This window comes from Poeciliopsis prolifica, unplaced genomic scaffold (assembly GCF_027474105.1).
Source record: "Poeciliopsis prolifica strain line A6 unplaced genomic scaffold, Auburn_PproV2 SCAFFOLD040, whole genome shotgun sequence".
Lineage (NCBI taxonomy): Eukaryota > Metazoa > Chordata > Actinopteri > Cyprinodontiformes > Poeciliidae > Poeciliopsis > Poeciliopsis prolifica.
The window spans coordinates 1983094-2001253 of NW_026562415.1; the positions used below are offsets into that span (position 1 = coordinate 1983094).

Below are 18160 nucleotides of genomic sequence, written 5' to 3' on the forward strand. Positions count from 1 at the left end.
AATTGAACAAGGCTGCAGGAATGAAACGGTGCCAAACAAAACCGGGAGTGTGTTTTTAAGCTTCTCCATAAAAGCTCACATGAGAATATGTGGAACACAAGAATCTCTGTGCAAACATGGAGGTAAAATTAATACACAACAAAGGCACAGCAAGGCTGAGATTTGGATCTCTTGGTGAAACATGGGGAAGAAATGAAAGTAAAGAGAGGAAAGCTGGTGCACATAATACCTGTTAACTGTGGAAAACAATTTGGGATATAAAATAAACTATAATTTATTTTGGAAGTAGACTGAATGTTTTTCCGGGTGGTCCTCACCTGAAGCAGAGGTCTCTGGACGCCAACGAGCTTCATCGTATCGGCACCAGCAAGAATTTTCAAGGGGTCAGCAGCCTTACTGACTGCTTCGATTTCCTTGTTGATCTCGGTCCGCACCTGGTGGATCAGGGAAAAAAGTGTAAATATAAAAGTAATATAAAATAAAAATGACTTCTGTGTTGTTTGAACCTTCCAAACATGTTAAAACATCTATGCAAGTTTAAATTCTATTAAAAAAAATAGTTCATAAATAAGTGAACAAAATAAACACTAGTCTACCTATTTATTTAAAGTAACTAATTGATCCTCAGCACCAATCAATTTCATTTTCTAATCAGTTTTTGAGAATTTTAAAGTTCCACAATTCAGTGTATGCATGTAACCCTACAACAAATATAAATGGTTCAGGTTGTGAAGTTACAAGAACAAACTTTCAGGAACAATTTTGATTACAGTGAGTCAGTATGCTATTTAGGGAAACAATGACTCATACTTACGTTTTCTTTTGTAAACAGTCCCAGTATCCCAGAAAACTATGATAATTCAATAAGCCGTTGTTGTGGTAGCTCATGTGAGTCAGAGGACCTTAAAAGCAAACCCTTATAATGTTCACTAACCTGGTTAAGAAAAAGGTCATTAATGTAGTAGGTGAGGAAAGTTCGGAGCTGGCACTGCTTGGCTTGGCTGGGTCCCATGTTCATCTCTATCTCCTGGATAAATCTGGGAAGAGAAGTTCACACAAGCAAATATTAAAACAAACTGAAATAAAGAGGTCAGTTAATGCCTAAAAATGTTTGAATTAATGGTAGCAAAGGTAAATGCAACACAGAACAAGCACAGTGAATCCAGCATCATTTGGTGGGGTAAAATCCAGAATAAGAGTTGATGTTGGGAAGATATAGATGCCTGTAAAGGTGTCTTTGCTGAAGTTCTCTAGTGGAGCTGTGAAGGCTCATTATAGCATGAAACTATAACAACCAAAAGGATGAACAGTGTTAATAATATAAAGCAATCTGAGCAAGAAAGAAGCTGCTCTCTGGACTTTTTCAGTACAGCTGAAGTCTGGTCGTATCAGATGGGGGTCAGACAGTAATGTATGGGTTTGTAGAGGCACATATGAACATCATTTATCAGTGAATCACTGGTCACTGGCCTTGTCTCACACACACCACAGGGCAAACCATGCAAGAGTAAGTGCTTTCTCAAGCGCTCAGTCCATATAAATGCACAAATAAATCAAACTCCTCACAAATAAATTCTTTGACCTGGGAGACATTTAATGTATGACCTAAACAAAGACAAGAAAAATGTTGTGGGTGACAAAAGTCTAGAAAAAAGGAAAAAGAAATGGATGGGAAAAAACTAGAAGAAGATTAACTTAGGACAGAAATGATGGAGGATACAGCCATTTCTAAAATGCAAGAGAACCCCTGTTTCAAACTTTAGTAATATGCAGTGGATGCTGCACTACAGACAAAGATGGTTGCACAATCTCTGGATAAGAATAGATGAGAGTAGGTGGATTACTGACTATATAAACTGAACCCTAGATGTACATAAGTTAAAAAGTGAATGCACAGAACAAAAAAATAAAATAAAATTAAACTACTACTCAGGATTTCCACCCAATTAGTCAGCAAGGGTAGGGGAAGAATGTTTGAGAGTGTGTGGTTGGGGATTGTACCCTTGTGTGTCAGAGAGAGCAAGGAATCTAAGTCCATTCTAAATCCTTCATTGATTCCCATTGAAACTCAACCACAACAGAAAGTTAAGTACGAGAAACTCTTCTGTGGCCTTATTAAAACCGTCAAACTTCCAAAACAATAGGGAGCCAGCCATAGGGCTTAACGGTATAAATATGTAGAGAACACAATTCAAAAGCTTTTCTTCTTAGGGGGGTAAAATGCTGACAGCTTTATTCTCAGAAATTGATCGTAGGTGAAAAAAAAAAAGTTGCCAGTTAAACGCGTGTTGTTCTACAATCCATCGCACGCTGTCATTATTGTCATTGTTTCAATACTCGTGTCAAGATGATGGATTTCGGGAGAGGTGATAATGTTTGAATAATGAGCACCAGGGACTGGGCGGGTAAACGGCCACAAGCCCCCGCTACTGTATGCTGAAGCAATAGGTGATGCAAGGAAGCTTAGCCATGGTAAGTGACCTAAAAACAGACAGCATCTCAACAAAGCAAGCAAAAACTGGAGGGGAAAAAAACAGTTTGGCATGAACATGTTTTACAAATGATCCAGAAAGAAAAAATGTCCAAACTCATTATCATTACACATCCTGGAGACGTCCTGCTGACGGCATTATATGTTACAGAGTACACAAACGCTAGATGATGATATCAAATGACACAAAACAACTTAGCATGCACAAACACTCATTTAAAAACCATCAAACAGTTTCAAAACTCAAAGCAGAAGCATCTAAACTCATTACAGGGAGTCATTTAGAGAGTCAAAGGCTGAGTCAAACCTCCTACAGAAAGACACACAAATGTCAGCCGCCAGCATATGACTGAGCTCAAATTTACATGCGTTACTAACAAACTTCATCTAAGTTTATTTGACTTGTTTTCTGACTCCCGTTTAAATTAACATTGAATAACGCTTATTCTAAGAAAAGTATGTTTTTGAGATGGGAACCTGCAGGGTTAGTTTGTCACTTACATAAGTAATATCTTGAGAATATTGAATCGCAACAATACATCTAAAGTTTCCAGTGAAACCTTCGAAGACGATTACAAGGCAGCTAAGCATGCAGCAACAAAATTTGACATAAATGCATAAAACAATGGACACCAAAGAAGGAAGTAATAATGGCAAATTGTCCAGCTTGATCATGAGTTCATATATTCGTCTGAAGAAATTGAGAAACTGAACAGAAAACGTCTGACAGGCAGTAGCTTGGACACCAGATAAACCAGCACATGCCCAGAATTTTGTGGACAATCCAGTTTGTTGCTAAGCATTTATGACAAAAATTGTCACTGAATAAATATAAAATTAAGCCAGTCTACAGAATGGATTTTTTTTTTGTGCTGCACATCTGACAAGAATTTACTCTGATGCATGCTGGGGTGCCACAGCAATCCTACTTCTTCAAACAACTGTGTCACCACAATGCTTTGAGTGTCTCAGTTTTCAGTCAGTTTTCCAACAACTTTTTTGTGTGAAAAAAAATTAAGTGTCAAAGTAGAAAAATGGTCTCAACAAAGCAAATTTAACAGAAAAACACTGGAAAAATTTGATGATCAAAGTAAAAACAAATGCAAGTAAGTGATTTTGCAAGAAAAAATCCTGCAGTAGCATTAGCGCTGGGGGATTTGACACAGCTTTGACCTCCTGGTGTCGCCTTGGACAGCAGCACTATTGGAAGCAGATCAAATTAGATAGTTTTGATGTAAAGTAAAATTTTCACTCAGGGGCAGTAAGGATTAGATTTTATGTCTCCCTTAACAATAAACACCTTTATTTAAAACCTCCATTTTTTTGTGTGTTTTCAATATATTTGAATTGGTTTGAAACACTGTTCTGAAACATTAAGTGTGCCAAACATGCTCAAAAAAAGGGAATCAGAAAGGAGCAGACACATTTTGACACCACTGTATGTGCATGTTTAAGCTAGAACATGCACATTGCGCTCTTTTTCTGTGTGCTAATATATTAACAATGCATCTGCATTTTGTCTGTATGTTCATACTGTCAGAATTTTATGTTTTCTGGCACCACAAGATGAAGAATATTGACCTTTAACTGAAATCTGTGATGATTTTGGTTGCTTCCCAGAAATTCAAGAACTGCTTATGATCCTCTTTTAATTAGACCTGAAGTGTGATGTTTGCCATGTCGGCTTCATTGTGAAGTGACAACAAAACACACATGCAAACAGTCATCCGCATGACAGCTGTGTGCAGCTGAGGTGTTGGCTAAGTTGCAAAGGAGAAGCCGCGGAGGCAGCGTAGAGACACAGCAGCACCAGCACAGTGTGAACACGTCCCTGTGTGTGAAATCTTAATACATTTAAGTAAACACCTAATATTCCCTCATATGAATCCATCCATGCCTAAAAGCTCAATGTCCTACTAACATGTATGGCTTGTTTTAAACACAATGTCCAAACAGAGTGCTCTGATACTGTAGAAGATCAGACGTGACAAAATTGTGAAGTTTTGGCTTTGCCAAGTGATTTACTGATCATGATAAATATTGCTGCTGATCACGGCAACAAAAAAAGCACCGTCTTCATAATGTTCAAAAATTCAAATTGTCCAATTAAAATAAAAGAGAACAGATGCTCGACAACATGGTGCTGCAGTCTAGACCCCGAAGCAAAAGGACAAAATCTGTCAAAGCAACATGGGATCGCACTGCCGCGACATACCGAGCAGTGGGTGTATCATGAAATGTAATACTTTTGAAATAACATGGTTTACTTTTTTTATTGTTTAAAAACAATGAAAGAATAAGATATTAACTTTGAAAATCATTTAGCAGTTTTTAATAAATTAAATAACATCAATAGCAAATCCATCACTCTGACATCAAAGCCCAGACATTTTAGAGAGAAAACCTGTGAATATTAAAGATAAAAGACATAAATAAGCCACAGTTTCACTGTGCATTGTTTTTCAAAACAAATCCAGTTTAAGTGCTCTTTTCTTCATTTCGTTTGTCTTTCTGTTCAATTGTCTTTCTCTTCAAGACAGTTTTGCCTCGGGGTTATTAAACTATTTAAGGTGATTTTAGGGAAAGAAAAACTAAGCGCCGAGGAAACAGTGCAAGTTGTACTGTGGCTAATGAAGACGAGCGCACAGGGAGTAAACAAAGACCCCAACAGGGCTGTTACTGTTTGTAGGCATAAGATTTATGAGAAAACATTTTGTTATGTGGAGATTTTTTACATTGTATATATAGAAACCAATATCTGATCCTGTCAAAAATTCTTCTATCTTCTGCCAATTAATTTAATGTTTTTGTGCTACCGTCAAATCCTGATGAGTAGAACACAAATTGATTACAGTAAGGAACAAGCACAATGACCCTTGTGAAGATGTTTTGCTGAGAGGAATGTGCTGAGGCCTGCCTGTGCACATGAGTGTAAAAAACATCAAGTCAGAACTGGAAGAAACTCCAATTTCAATGGGAAAGATTAATTTTTTTTTTTACTACGGTTAAGTCATTTGCCAGTGTGATGAATAATATGCACTGCTGCTGCTTTGTTTGGTCTCCAAGCTAATACTCGACGACTTTCTCCTCCTCACTAGATAATTCACCTTCGATCTTGAGCTGGAAACTTTGCTATTTGTGACACCTTTACATATGAGGTTGAAAAATAGCAATACATATGTGTTTAATATTATTAATTGTGATATAAGATCAATAATTATTCAAGAAAGTATTCACAATACACCACTGGCATCAGAAAAGGAGTCATGGTTTCCTCTAAAACTCCCACTGCTGAACCAGTTGCACTCCAAAGTCAGTTTCTTAGCAGCACTCTTGATGATTGTCCTTGACAGCATGCAATTATCAGTCATTAGGAAACAGATGTCAGCGCTTTGGTCTAGAGCAAGGTAATTGTAGATGCCATGCCCTATGTGTATGTACATTTGAAAAGAGAACAATTCCTGACAGCATAAAACATCCATATTACAAGGTCAGAGCTAATAAGAAAAAAAAAGCCTTTTTAAGAATAACAACAAGCTCTATGTTTGATTATCTTTTCAGACAGATTAGAACAGACAAAGAATAATGTATCCAACAACATTTTTGGATTCATTTCCCAACAGAAACTAAACCCAAGGTAACAAATGCTTCTTTAAATTGAAAGGGTAGAGATCCCATCATCTATCTCTATCTGCTACCGCAGCGTATTACTCGTTGAAAGAGAAATGGGATAAAGACAAAGGTTCGAGAAAGACAGCAGAATAAGAGTGTGCTGAGATCGATTAGGGACTCAGCCTCTTTAAATCTCCCAGAATTCCCCTCAGGCACGGACCTATCAGCTATGGTGAATTCTGATTTTGCCGCTCAGAGAGGAAGGCTTGTTCTGTCACACACCAAGGACAGTGCAAACTGCGGCTCTGCCAGCAGAGAGAGGACAGAAGGGTGGAGAGAGTGCAGGAGTGGGTTGCTGCATACCTGCGTCTGTGACAGATGTCAAATCTATGTGGTTTTACCAACACATCAAAGCAGCACGTTCAAAAAGAGCCAGGAGCACTTATCTCTATTATTCTAGCGTGATGCATAGCGCAATCACTCCAGTATTCAAAACTCATAAATGGATTTTAATAGCTGGGGACATTTTATAGGTTTTATGGTACGATAAACATTAGCTTTCCTGCCTGATGATTAGTCAATAAGTGCTAGAAATGCAGCTTTCAGTATTATCGGATTGCACATTCGGTAATGATACTGTGGTAATTTTACACACTTCAGTAAACAAAACGTAATTATTTCTACAGGGAGACTATATTGACGAGGTAACACCTGAGCATACAACCTGTCAAGTACAAAAAGCAGTTTTCTTGCGTCGTATCACTAAATCATTATTTATTTATTGTTATTTTTATAATGATAAAATAATTCATTCATAAGTGCTGCCACATACTGCTTTGGGTCCTTACTATGCTTTGTGGTTACTCAAGCAATTACCACAACCACCACAAGATGGCAGTGTGTCGGCTTCTTCGGTCAGCTTCAGCTGCATGACCAGTTGACAGAAAACCCGTTTTCCTTTATTACAAACAGGTTTCAAGAAAGAATTGAGATCCCAGTTGGTGTTTACCAACTGCAGCCTGTACAGAATTTGCTCAAAGGGCGTATACGTGGTTAAAACAAACAAAAAAGTTTGATTTTTTTTTTTTTTTAAATACGTGATTGTGTTGCCAGCGATTAAGAGTGTGTTCATGTGTTTTCATCATTCCCTGATGAAATGCATATGGTCTTCCCACACAACGCCCACGCCTCCGCCAGACTTCCCACTGTTCATGCTCTGCTCTTGGCCCCTGATGCTGCATCACACACACCGAAAGCTCTCCGTGTGCTTAAGGTGTATGTGCTCACTCTGTACGTGTGTGGTGCCATCGGCATGTGTCTTTGTGAGAGAAGAAAAAAAACAAAAAACAAAGAGGAAGACAGTAATATGCAAATCTGTATGCAAATTAGGCGAGTGAGAGTGTCTATATGCTCGCAGCTGAAGGTATAAATGGGCTTCATAATCAGAACCTTTATTTTAAACTGTGAGATTACAACAGTTTAATAGTGGAGTCTATGCTCAGGTGACCTTACTGCATACAGGCTCCATATGGACTGTAATGCCTCCCAGAGAAAAATAGCTGTCATTATGATAGTCTATTAGTGTTGTTTGTTTCTCATAGTTTTATGTTTGACCTTACCACGTTTTGAAAATGTATTTCACAGAGAATGCTTACAGCCTTTGTTACAGAAGTAAACTATTTAATATTTTGTGACTATTAGGCTTCAAGTAATTTATTTGAATTACAAAAGTATCTTTTGAATAAAATATTGTGCATTTACATATTAACTTCTGAAATTATATTTAAAAATGTGTGAAAATTTATTCCAATTTATCACCAAGAAACCCAATAATGAGTGAGTCTTACAAGTTAGTTAATTACAACATGATTATATATTTCTAGTTGAAATAATCAGAAAACAGGTCAGGCAGCCACACTGAATTCTTCGAGCATTAGGAATGCTGAGGTGGGTCTTCATCAGTGCAGACAAAGGTTTTGCATAATGTATCATAAAATGTATATTCTTCATAAAAGAGGCACGTTTTTCTTTACTTTTTTCTTGGGAATGTGCTTTTATATAAATTGATTAAGGACCAGAATGTGTCGATAGTTTGTCAAAAAAGAGACAACAGATGAAGGGCAGCATTCTATCCACTCCTGTTCTATGAGCTTGAAAAAACACACTGTTTTCCCTCTATCTCCTTAATCTTTATAACTTAGCTTTTGGGTGGGAATGCATTTTCTGTATTTTGTTGTGTACTTCTTAAATAAATAAAAAAAGACTTTTGGGGGGATTATCAAATAGATTTTGCTGTTTGCAAGTCTTGAGTAATCAAATTATTGAAAATATGTAAATTTACTTAAAATATATTTCTTGAAGGGAAGATCTTTGAGGGAATTCATTCCCTCATCTTTAGTAGACAGATGTGATATGTGTGTTTGCAGAAAAGGTCAAATAAATCCTTGGAACTGGTAATGGTGTTCAATTTTAACTGCATTTTAACAATATTAAAACAACTAAAGTTGAAAATCTTTCTATAAATTGGATCCCATATTATATTATTGGATATTAAATGAATACGTTTTGGTGGCCAAAATGTTAGTGCCAGATATAAAAAGGTTTGTTTTTTGGGGGGGAGACAAAGGGCATTGTTAACCGGTGTAGTTATCTTGGTAATAATTAAACGAATGAGTCTTATGGACATGACTATGTCTGAACTTCTTTCCAAAAGTGCAAAAACTGGGGGGAAAAAATTGTAGCAGAACGTCACCACTTCTCTGGTCTTTATAGTCAAAGTTCCAGCATTCAAAGCTGAGGAAATGGAGCTTGAGGTGACTGAATCCCTAGCAAAAAGATTCCTTGCATGTCTGACTTCTAAAGTCAAATCCCTGAACTGCATTCTTCTTCAACTGAACTAAGAAAACACAGTTTGAGTACTATGAGTTCTCTACATAAGCACTATTTGAACACCATCCTTTTAAGCTTAATCTTGGGGACCAAATAACTAATCATTCAACAGTGCTTGTCAGAAGAAAAGGCAGAAATGTTTCAACACCTTTTTTGCTGTGTCATTAAAGGCATTGTTGTGTGGAATGTAATGAGGAACAGACTAAATTAATTCCACATTAATGTGAGAATGAAAACAAAATGAGGTAAACTTGAAAAGGTCTGACAACTTCAATCCTGCAAACCGCTTGGGACTGTGCCCTCACGTGTAATCGCCCGCTTTGGCATTTATATCTCTGCACATGTATTTCTGTCAATACATGTGCATGCTCGTGTGTGAATGTTTGCGTGAGTCTCGGTGTGTGTGTGGGGGTGTGCGTGTGTGTGTGCTGGCATGTCGCAGTGTGGTGCAGACCAATTAAAAAGAGGAGATTGATGACCGGGGGCTCTGAGAAGCAGCAGCAGCAGAAGCAGACAGCCGCTTCCTGCAGACAACAGGAAATGAGATGGCCTTGTTTAGCTGACGCTGCCAACACCAACACCACAGAGCCTCAAAGACAAATCACCACCTTACAGCCGCTATTGGCCTAGTCCTCCATCTTGCTACAGCATGCTCCCCTCCCTCCATCTCTTTATCTCCCTCTAATTGTATTGAGAGTGTGTTTCTTGTTAGTCTTTTCTGCAGAGCGGTAATGTGGTCAAGGTGCTCTCAGGTGTGCACAGTGATGCTAGCTCAGTACTTCTATTCTTTGATTCCTAAATGCCAACTAAATCCACCCTCAACTGCATGTCTATTCAGGGATAAAAGAAAGGTTTGAAGCTGGTTGTTCTATATTGTCAGAAGATGCTTAAATCTCTCACAATTGCATACAGAAGAAAGGATAAATAACTTGAAACTGCATGCTCAGCTGGTCTGGATATGACAACATGTCATTTAACCGGTTCATTATTCTTTATCTGCAACTTCCATTAAATTTTCTCAAGACTGATTCACTTAAAAGGTTAAAAAGTTCCTTTAGGAGCTCAGGTATCCCTCATTGTATGGGAAAATTGTACAAATGGTGCTTATTGGCATGAATAACATATTAATGTAATGTTTTTGAAGGCATATTTGAGCAGTTGAGGATAATATATTATTGAAATAATTATGCAACTTTACAGTTTTACTTTAGTGTAGATTTTCTTTGGTTCACATAGTTTTAAAAATAGATATAAAGGATGAAAAAATATACTGCAAAACTAATATTTACTATTTATACACCTGGGCATCTTGCAAAATGTAATACAACACGGGAAAATAAATGCTCCATCAATTGAAATATGTGCAGTCATCAGTAATAGATGGAGAATAATTCATCGACTTTCCAGAAATCAAAACCTTTTCATATGTGCTGACCATCTTCTTGTATTTCCTCTGATATTTTGTCTTTAGTGATGGGGTTGGAATCTCTTCTTGCCACCAACCTAATTTTTGACTAATTTTTGACTCCCACCACTGATTCTCTATCAGCTCAACTCAGATATCTGAATATGCTAAACATGAAGAAACATACCACTGTATAAATAGGACTTAAAACCCACAACATATGAGCAGTATGAGTAATTCTGGACTTTATTGATTATAAAGTGTGTCTGTTTTTATACACTTGAGCCAGTGTGAACAATTTTTATACTGTGTGCTGTGCATTTGAGAAATGTACCAATACCCTGAAACCTGTGCAAGAAATGCAACCCCCCTCTGAGAAAAATAGAGATCCTCTCCCATTTATTTTAATGGCAGTTAACAGATGTATTTTTGCCGCTTTCCTCATTTGTCGCCTTGTGAATAGAGGATGGCTGTGGGACAAGAGAAGAGAATCAGCTTTCTCACAAGCAACATAGAGCCATTAAGACCACAGAGAGTCAAAGATGCCTGGATGTCACAATGGGAGTTTGCTGGGACTAAATTACTGCTTTTGTGCTCACTGTACAATATAAGTCAATACAGGCAGAGAGGCAGGTGATGGCCCTGTTTGTGACAGGGGTATGTGGGTGAAAGGCCCCTTTAATTGCTTATTTTCTAGATAAGGGCCACCAATTTCTTCCTTAAGACACAATTCTATTGTCAGAGGGCCAGGTGCAAACAGCAACTGCTTCAGGTCTTATTGTATTCTCCTCATGACTTCAGTATTTTAAGTGTTCATCTCCTGCTTACAAAACAACCCTGATTAACAAGCATCACTCTAAGTGGCCTCCCACAGAGGGACGAGACTCCTTTAATAAAGTAAACTAGGAAATAAAAAGCGGAATATCAATTATTCCCAGTGCAAATGCTGACATTAGACAAATCAATTTGTCCTGTTACAAAACAGAATCCACAGAGAAGAAAAAAAAATAAAAACTGACCTCACGTTGCAAAACCAAGGGAAAATGTTAGGAATCAATCAAGAACTACTTCAAGGTGACCCCTGTTGAGAGACTGCAGCTTTCCCTCAAGTATTTGGAGAGTTGCTTCTCAGAAAGAAAACGTTATAACAGTAGAAATCAAAGCGTAAAGAAGGAGCCCTCTCTTTCTGGCCTAATTAAATGTACTACTCAAACTAAAATGCCACAGAGGCAGCGAGAAGGCAAAGAGGAAAAGAATCTGTGCCACTGCCAAACATCTGAAAATAGATGTGGAAATTATTTTCTTTTATATATATAAAAAAAAGCCATATAAGTCTTACAGATATATAGACACAGATGAAGCAAAGGCAAGACAAATGAGCGAATGAGCTGCTACCATTGTAGACACTAGCAATATATGCATACACTAATACACATCGCCATCTATCCTAGGCAGAGTTGATGGGAGATGGTATAAACTACTGGGCTAGGGAAGGACACTCATGGTTCACTGAATGACTCAGCAAGCCTGAAATGGCAACTATTCCTGAGAGAGCCAAGTGTTAAGGCACTTTTCAATTCGCCTGAAAAGTACTGAGAAAAACACTTAACCTGCAAACCAACACACAAAAGGTTGCAAGCCATGATTGACATGAGTCTATTTTGGCCCAAAGGGGGGCAAGTAAAAGGAAAGTTGCCCTGAGAGCAGCAGAGTAGAGGGCAGTTTTTTTGTAATATTACAAAAACATCCTCATCTTATACTGCAAGTTCTGTGAGCCTTGGTATAACACTGGCTCTCTAGCTCCCAGCCAATATACACCATTATAATACATTAATCTTTTTTACGATAAGGGCACATCAAATCCACCAACACACAACTGGGTGACTAATGCCAGCGTACATATACCTAAAAATACTTATTCATGCTTGAGTTTTCCTGAACAATTTTAATGGCATGATTCTATACATTTCTAGAGTTAAATCAGCAGTCTATGTTTATGGATTGATGGAAGGCTGGGTGGATGGATGGATAAAACCCTGGTAATACTTTAATCACAGCCGTAGTTCTCCAGACTGTTTGGAATCCCTGTTTAATATCTGCCTCAGCTGTTGTCCGTCTCTCCACTCTCCATAGCCTCTTATTCTTTGTAACATTTCAGCCTGTCCCCTTTAACCTCATCTTTCTCCCTTCCCCTGCTCTCCTCTAATTCCCATTCCTCTTTCTATTTTTACTTCTCTTTCTGTCTTATCTCTATGTGGCACCACCTCAGTACAACTCCCTCCTTTCCAGACCTTTCCTCCGCCTCTCGTCTCTTCTCTCTCAGCCCTCAGTTCCATTTAGGCCCTTCTGTTGGTGTAGGAGTTTCCATCCTGTGGCATCCAAGTAGTAAATTGAAATGGTTCTGGGCGCTCCATTGAAGCCTGATTGAATTTTAAAAGAGAAAGTGTCATAAAGAGAACCACTGGTGAGAGGTCTGTAATACACTGAAGGGCTTCCCAAACTATGACAGTGTTGACAGAGGACTAGAGATGGAGAGGGCACAGGAGGTGAAGAAGAAAGTAAAGGAAGAAGTAAGGGCAAATCAAGGGTAGAAGGAAGAGACGGCAAGAAAATGAACGATGGAGAGAGAGAAAAGCTGAAAAGAAGGAGAAGACATATAATTGAAAACGTATAAAACTCTTCTGCAGCCTATTACCCATTGCACACAAGCAGATACAAACACAAAAAAACTCACAAGTGTGTACCCTTGATAGTGACACCTCACAGAAATGCCTCAATCACGGTTTGCATGGCCTGGAGGGAACGAGGTGACAGGTCTCATATTGGAGACGGCCAACAAAATGCAATTCCAGGAAGTCAGCTCTAGGGCTGTGTGTCTGTCATACCTACAGCTCCGATAACGCACCCACACATCACATTACGCCACAGAAACAGCCACCCCTCCACAAGCAGGGGGCGACAGCTGAATGAAAGTGGCAATACTTCCCCACACACCCAACGATGTTTATGGATACATTACTGGCAAGGGGGAAAGATGATGTTAGGGGTTAAATTATTCATTGATCCCTTCATAGCCTCTCCGAGGCCGGCTTTTTGTAATGCCATGTCTTCGTCTGAGTGTGAGCCGGTGTCCACCAGAGAGGGCTCTCGAGGGAAAGAGAGAGAGAGACAACCTTGAGCTAGCACTGACCTTTAACTTTGAGTGTTTCACTTTAAGAAAGTGACAGGTGTGGGGGGGAACGTGTGTGAGTGGCGAGCTTTTATGCACTTGGCCATATGGGTAAACAGAGAGCCTGTCTATGAAATATTTCATGTATCAAGATTACCAAAGGGCACTGAGGAGAATGGGAGAGGAAGATGACGGCAAGGGGAACGAAGAGAGTGGACAGGAAGAGTCCCTGCTGGGTACATTTCAAAGCAGACCATTGGGTTTGAAATGAATTAGCAAGATAATTAACTATAAATGACATAAATTATTTAATACAATCCATTAAAGAACCTGATAATTATACAATCAAACAGTAAAAGGGGTGAAATGCTGGCTGGATTTAAATCTGCTGAAATGCCCTGTCCATGTTTAATTTAATAAGCATGAGTGTTGGGCTGTAACATAAGATGATGGAAGTGGCAGCTTGCTTATCAGACTTATTTTGAGTTGGTGTCTCAAACAATATGTAGAGTAAAAAGCAGAGATGAAGATGTGTCTCAATAAGATATAAAATGTTTAAACCGATATTTAAGCAGAAAAAGTTTAAATGTGACGTTTTAATTTCAATTTCACATGAACGTCCTACATCTATAGACACGTAGCAGATGCAAAAGTATTCTAATTGCCCAAATATGCATACTTGTTCATCTTTTTTCTTTAAAAAAATGATATATATAAATCTGGAACGGCAGTTTTGTAGCAACAATTATGGCTGCAAGTGTTTTTGATCCAATCTCACCAGAACTTCTTGATTACTAGGGACGTCCTCTACATGTCCTGTAGCAAACTACAAACTCACCTTCTTAGCACGTTCTTTCAAAAAAGATTTTCTTGGTGAAACCTTTCATAAAAGACCAGATTAGTGGACAGTTCTGGACATTGCAGAACTATTAGTTCTGCCATCGGAGCAGTGGATCTGTAAAACCTCTTTAAAGACAGTTTCCTTTAGAGATGCTCTCTTTGCCAGCCACACATCAGTTTATGTGGATAGTCATATGCTATGCTGTTTCCATTTTTTTGGATGATGAAAAACTTGTATTATAACCCAACCCTGCTTTAACCCTGACCTGTGTGGTATGTTCCAAGAGGCTGCTTTCAATTGTATTATCAAAAAAAATTTAAAATCTCATGCTATAACATGAAAAATGTGAGTTAGATAAAAGTGTAAATACTTTTACATGTATTGCATTTTATCAAATGTCGCTTTCAAAAATGGTCACTTGTTCAAGCCTCACAGTGGCTGTGAATGGAGCTCTGCCAGATACAAGGTGGTCGGGCTTGTGAAAAGAGAAGCATGAAGGTTTTGTAAACCCTACTTGACATCAGCTCTCCAATGGCAAGTGAAAAAAAAAACTACAAAAAAAAGTCTCAGGCTACTAAAATGCTAATTGAATGGTTGGGTTTTAGCCTGCAGCTAGGATTGCCATAGAATCTGCTCTTGCATTCAGTGGGAAACTCAGTCCACCACTGTGAACCTAGACAGGATAAAAGTTCTGACTTTGATGAGCTACCATGGGTCTTAAGGGCTCTGCAACATAACACTGATAATAAAGGGCCAATTTAGGGAATATGTTGCAATGTTTCAATCTGTCTTAAACTATAATCAAAGATGAAGCAAAGATGGCTCACTAAGAGATGAAAAACACAGGGTAAAAGTGCCTTAAGCACACTCAAAGGACCATAAACTCACAAATCATTCAATATTTGACATCAGTTTCCAAAGCAGACACCCCATTTTTATATTGAACACTCTTTAAAAGTATTTATCCTGTCACTGAATGCCAGAAGATTGATTTGTTGTTGTGGAGCTTTGTGGCATCAAAAGCACAACAATTTAGCTTATTTTAAATTTCATCTATGTATATTTTTCATCACTTTCCTGCAGTGGGGTTTAGGTCACAAAACTAGCTGTTAATCACTAAAATTTTGTAATAAGTACAGAATATTTTTCTCAATAGCCTTACTTCTCACCTGAACACTAAAACTTGAAATATATGTTTCACAATGAGGAACTTTATTAAATGAATATTTAAAACAGCAGCAAGAAAGTTGTAGTAGTTCACAATCACATTTTGTGCAAGATTTGCATAAAATTGTAAATGAAATCCATTTGGTTACTTTGCAATACCCTAAAATACATTGTCAAATGGGGAGGTTTACCAGGACACCAAATGAAGAGCAAAGCACACCACCCAATCTCAGTTGCTATTGAAGCGAACAACGTCTACTTCACAGAAACACCAATCGTGCGAGAACACAGGGAATTACAGAAACAGAAACAGTGAAAATCTAAGACCAGGTCTCATTGAAGATGTCGACGCTTGTCTGCCAACAGAGCCGGTGTTTTCTGAAAATATGTCCAGAATAACGGATCTGTAAAGAAGATGGAATGATCTGTCTGAAATTATGACCTAAAGCCCATATAAATCCAATCAGATCAGCTTGGGCAGGTAGTTTGTACCAGAGTGACAAACACAACTGCACTGACTCATTTGTGAATAATGCTGTTTGAACAACGAGACGCCATCCCCACAAAATTGTGACTATATTACAAGCTCCCTCTGGATGAAGGGGACTTTTCTTTTTTGACTTGACAGTCGACCAACACTTACCCTGCCCAACTATCTATTGCTTCATCCTACCTTCACTCATTAAAAAGACAGATAGGGACTTAAATTTGAATTTCTGACATGGAAGGAGTTTTGCATTTTTCCCAACTGTGAACGTTAACCTCACATGTCGACGCTACAGAACACGCTGAAGGTCATGGATTGAAGACGCAAAAAAAAAAAGAAAAAACATTCACTTTTTTCTGTTGCAGCAGAATTGTTGGGGGAAAGAAATACTTTCATATGCCAACTTTTAATGAGGAGGAAGCAACAATGGTGTATTTTTCTTCCTTTCTCAAAAACCTATTTACCAACATCAGCACCTCAAACCAAGGCTCTGAAACTGACAGTAACAACTCACTTATAAAATGAGACACAACTGATCCATTGTACCTGTCTGCATGACAGCTGGCGGCCCACTCTCTCTCCCACGCTGAGTCCATCTTGTGGGCCGAGAAATGACAAACTAACCTAATTAACTAAGCAAGTTTTGATTATGAGAGATTCTGGATCAACAACAAGCTGCGGGATGCAGTCACTGCCATCCCTTTATGGTACTCAAGCTGACAGCTTTGTCTCCTGGGAGAAAGTAGAAGTTACTGTCTGTACTGCAACATATGGGGAACTGAGGAAGAAACTGCAATGTAAAGGATTTGTTTTACTGTCTGTACATTTGTTAGAGAAATATATCTAAAATACTGTTTAAAATACTTTTTAACTGTTACTGTACATTGCTTTTGGCATGGAAATACTTTTCTCTGTTTCTGAAATAAAACTATTTTAATTGTTATTATTCTGTACCACTTAGTTGTATTCTTCCAGTCAAAGACCAGTTTAATCTGTTATCTATAGCTATTGTGCTGAAGCAGTTGTTGGAGCTCTTATTACCCAGTGAGCATTCAATTTGGAAAAACCGGTGAAGTCTTGCTGATTTATAAATTTGGTGTCCTACCATATGGTCAGACAACATTTCACCAAAAAAGCTCCTGCAGAGGTATTCGTGCTAAGAGAAACAAAACTATAAAAGTCCCCTTTGGGTGAAAATATCATCATAATAAAACAAAGCAAGTCTCTATAGTAGGGCTTTTAATATGTCTGGTTAGTGTTCAAAGTCCCAAATGTGAACCACTAAATAGCAAAACACTGGAGTGAATGGTAAACAAATAATAATAAAGATTTTTTTAAGTTGCTTAAAGTTGTGGAAAAACAGCTTTGTTGGTAAACTTGTTTTACAAAATTAAGTTGTTAAAACTTATTAAGCTGAACATATTGAATGCATTTTTTTCTGATCTTTACATTTAGTTGTTTACTCAGTTGTGCCAGTGTCACCGTTGCAAAAAATAAATAAATTAATTAATTAAGCTGAGAGACTGGTGTCAATAATGTAGTTACAGCTACTAATGTAAAGGAAATGCTAAGCTTTTTTGGGGTGAATAGAAGGGAATGTTAAATCTGAACACATATTGATGTTATTAAAAAAATAAAGAAATAGTGTGATTTTTTTTATTATTATTTGTAGTGTAACAATTCTAAAGAGATGCACTAACAAGTGTTGACAACACAAGCAGGTTATTATCTGCTTGTCTTAAGACAAAAAAGTAAAAGCCATTCAGCAGCAACATAAATAAAAGAAATGGTACTAGCACAGGAATAATTGTCTCCCTGCCTTTTGTTTATCTGCCTTTTAGAACAATTATCATCGCCACCTTATCATTAGCTTCCCTTCAAGTCACATTTCTTTGAATGAGTCCAGTATACAAACTCCATGTTTGCCTGTTGTTTATTTGGTATCATTCATCACATAGTTTACGCTTACTAATGCTCCGTACAAAGCTTAGCTGCAAATGCTATTCTTTTTATTTCAGTTCAATCAACAAACACCATTTCTTAAGTGGCTTAAAAACACTTTCTGCTCTGTTGATCCCTGATCAAGTTAAAAAGTCATA

General features: G+C 37.9%; 1 protein-coding gene across 1 annotated transcript in view; it reads right to left on the reverse strand.

The window, feature by feature from the left end:
* exoc4 (exocyst complex component 4) overlaps positions 1–18160 on the reverse strand; it is a 112356-nt gene that overhangs the window by 42264 nt on the left and 51932 nt on the right. Inside the window, exons 12-13 of the mRNA XM_055054792.1 lie at positions 935–1037; positions 318–434 (exon numbers count right to left, since the gene is read on the reverse strand). Coding sequence (XP_054910767.1) covers positions 318–434; positions 935–1037 — 220 coding nt within the window. The remainder of the gene's footprint in view (positions 1–317; positions 435–934; positions 1038–18160) is intronic.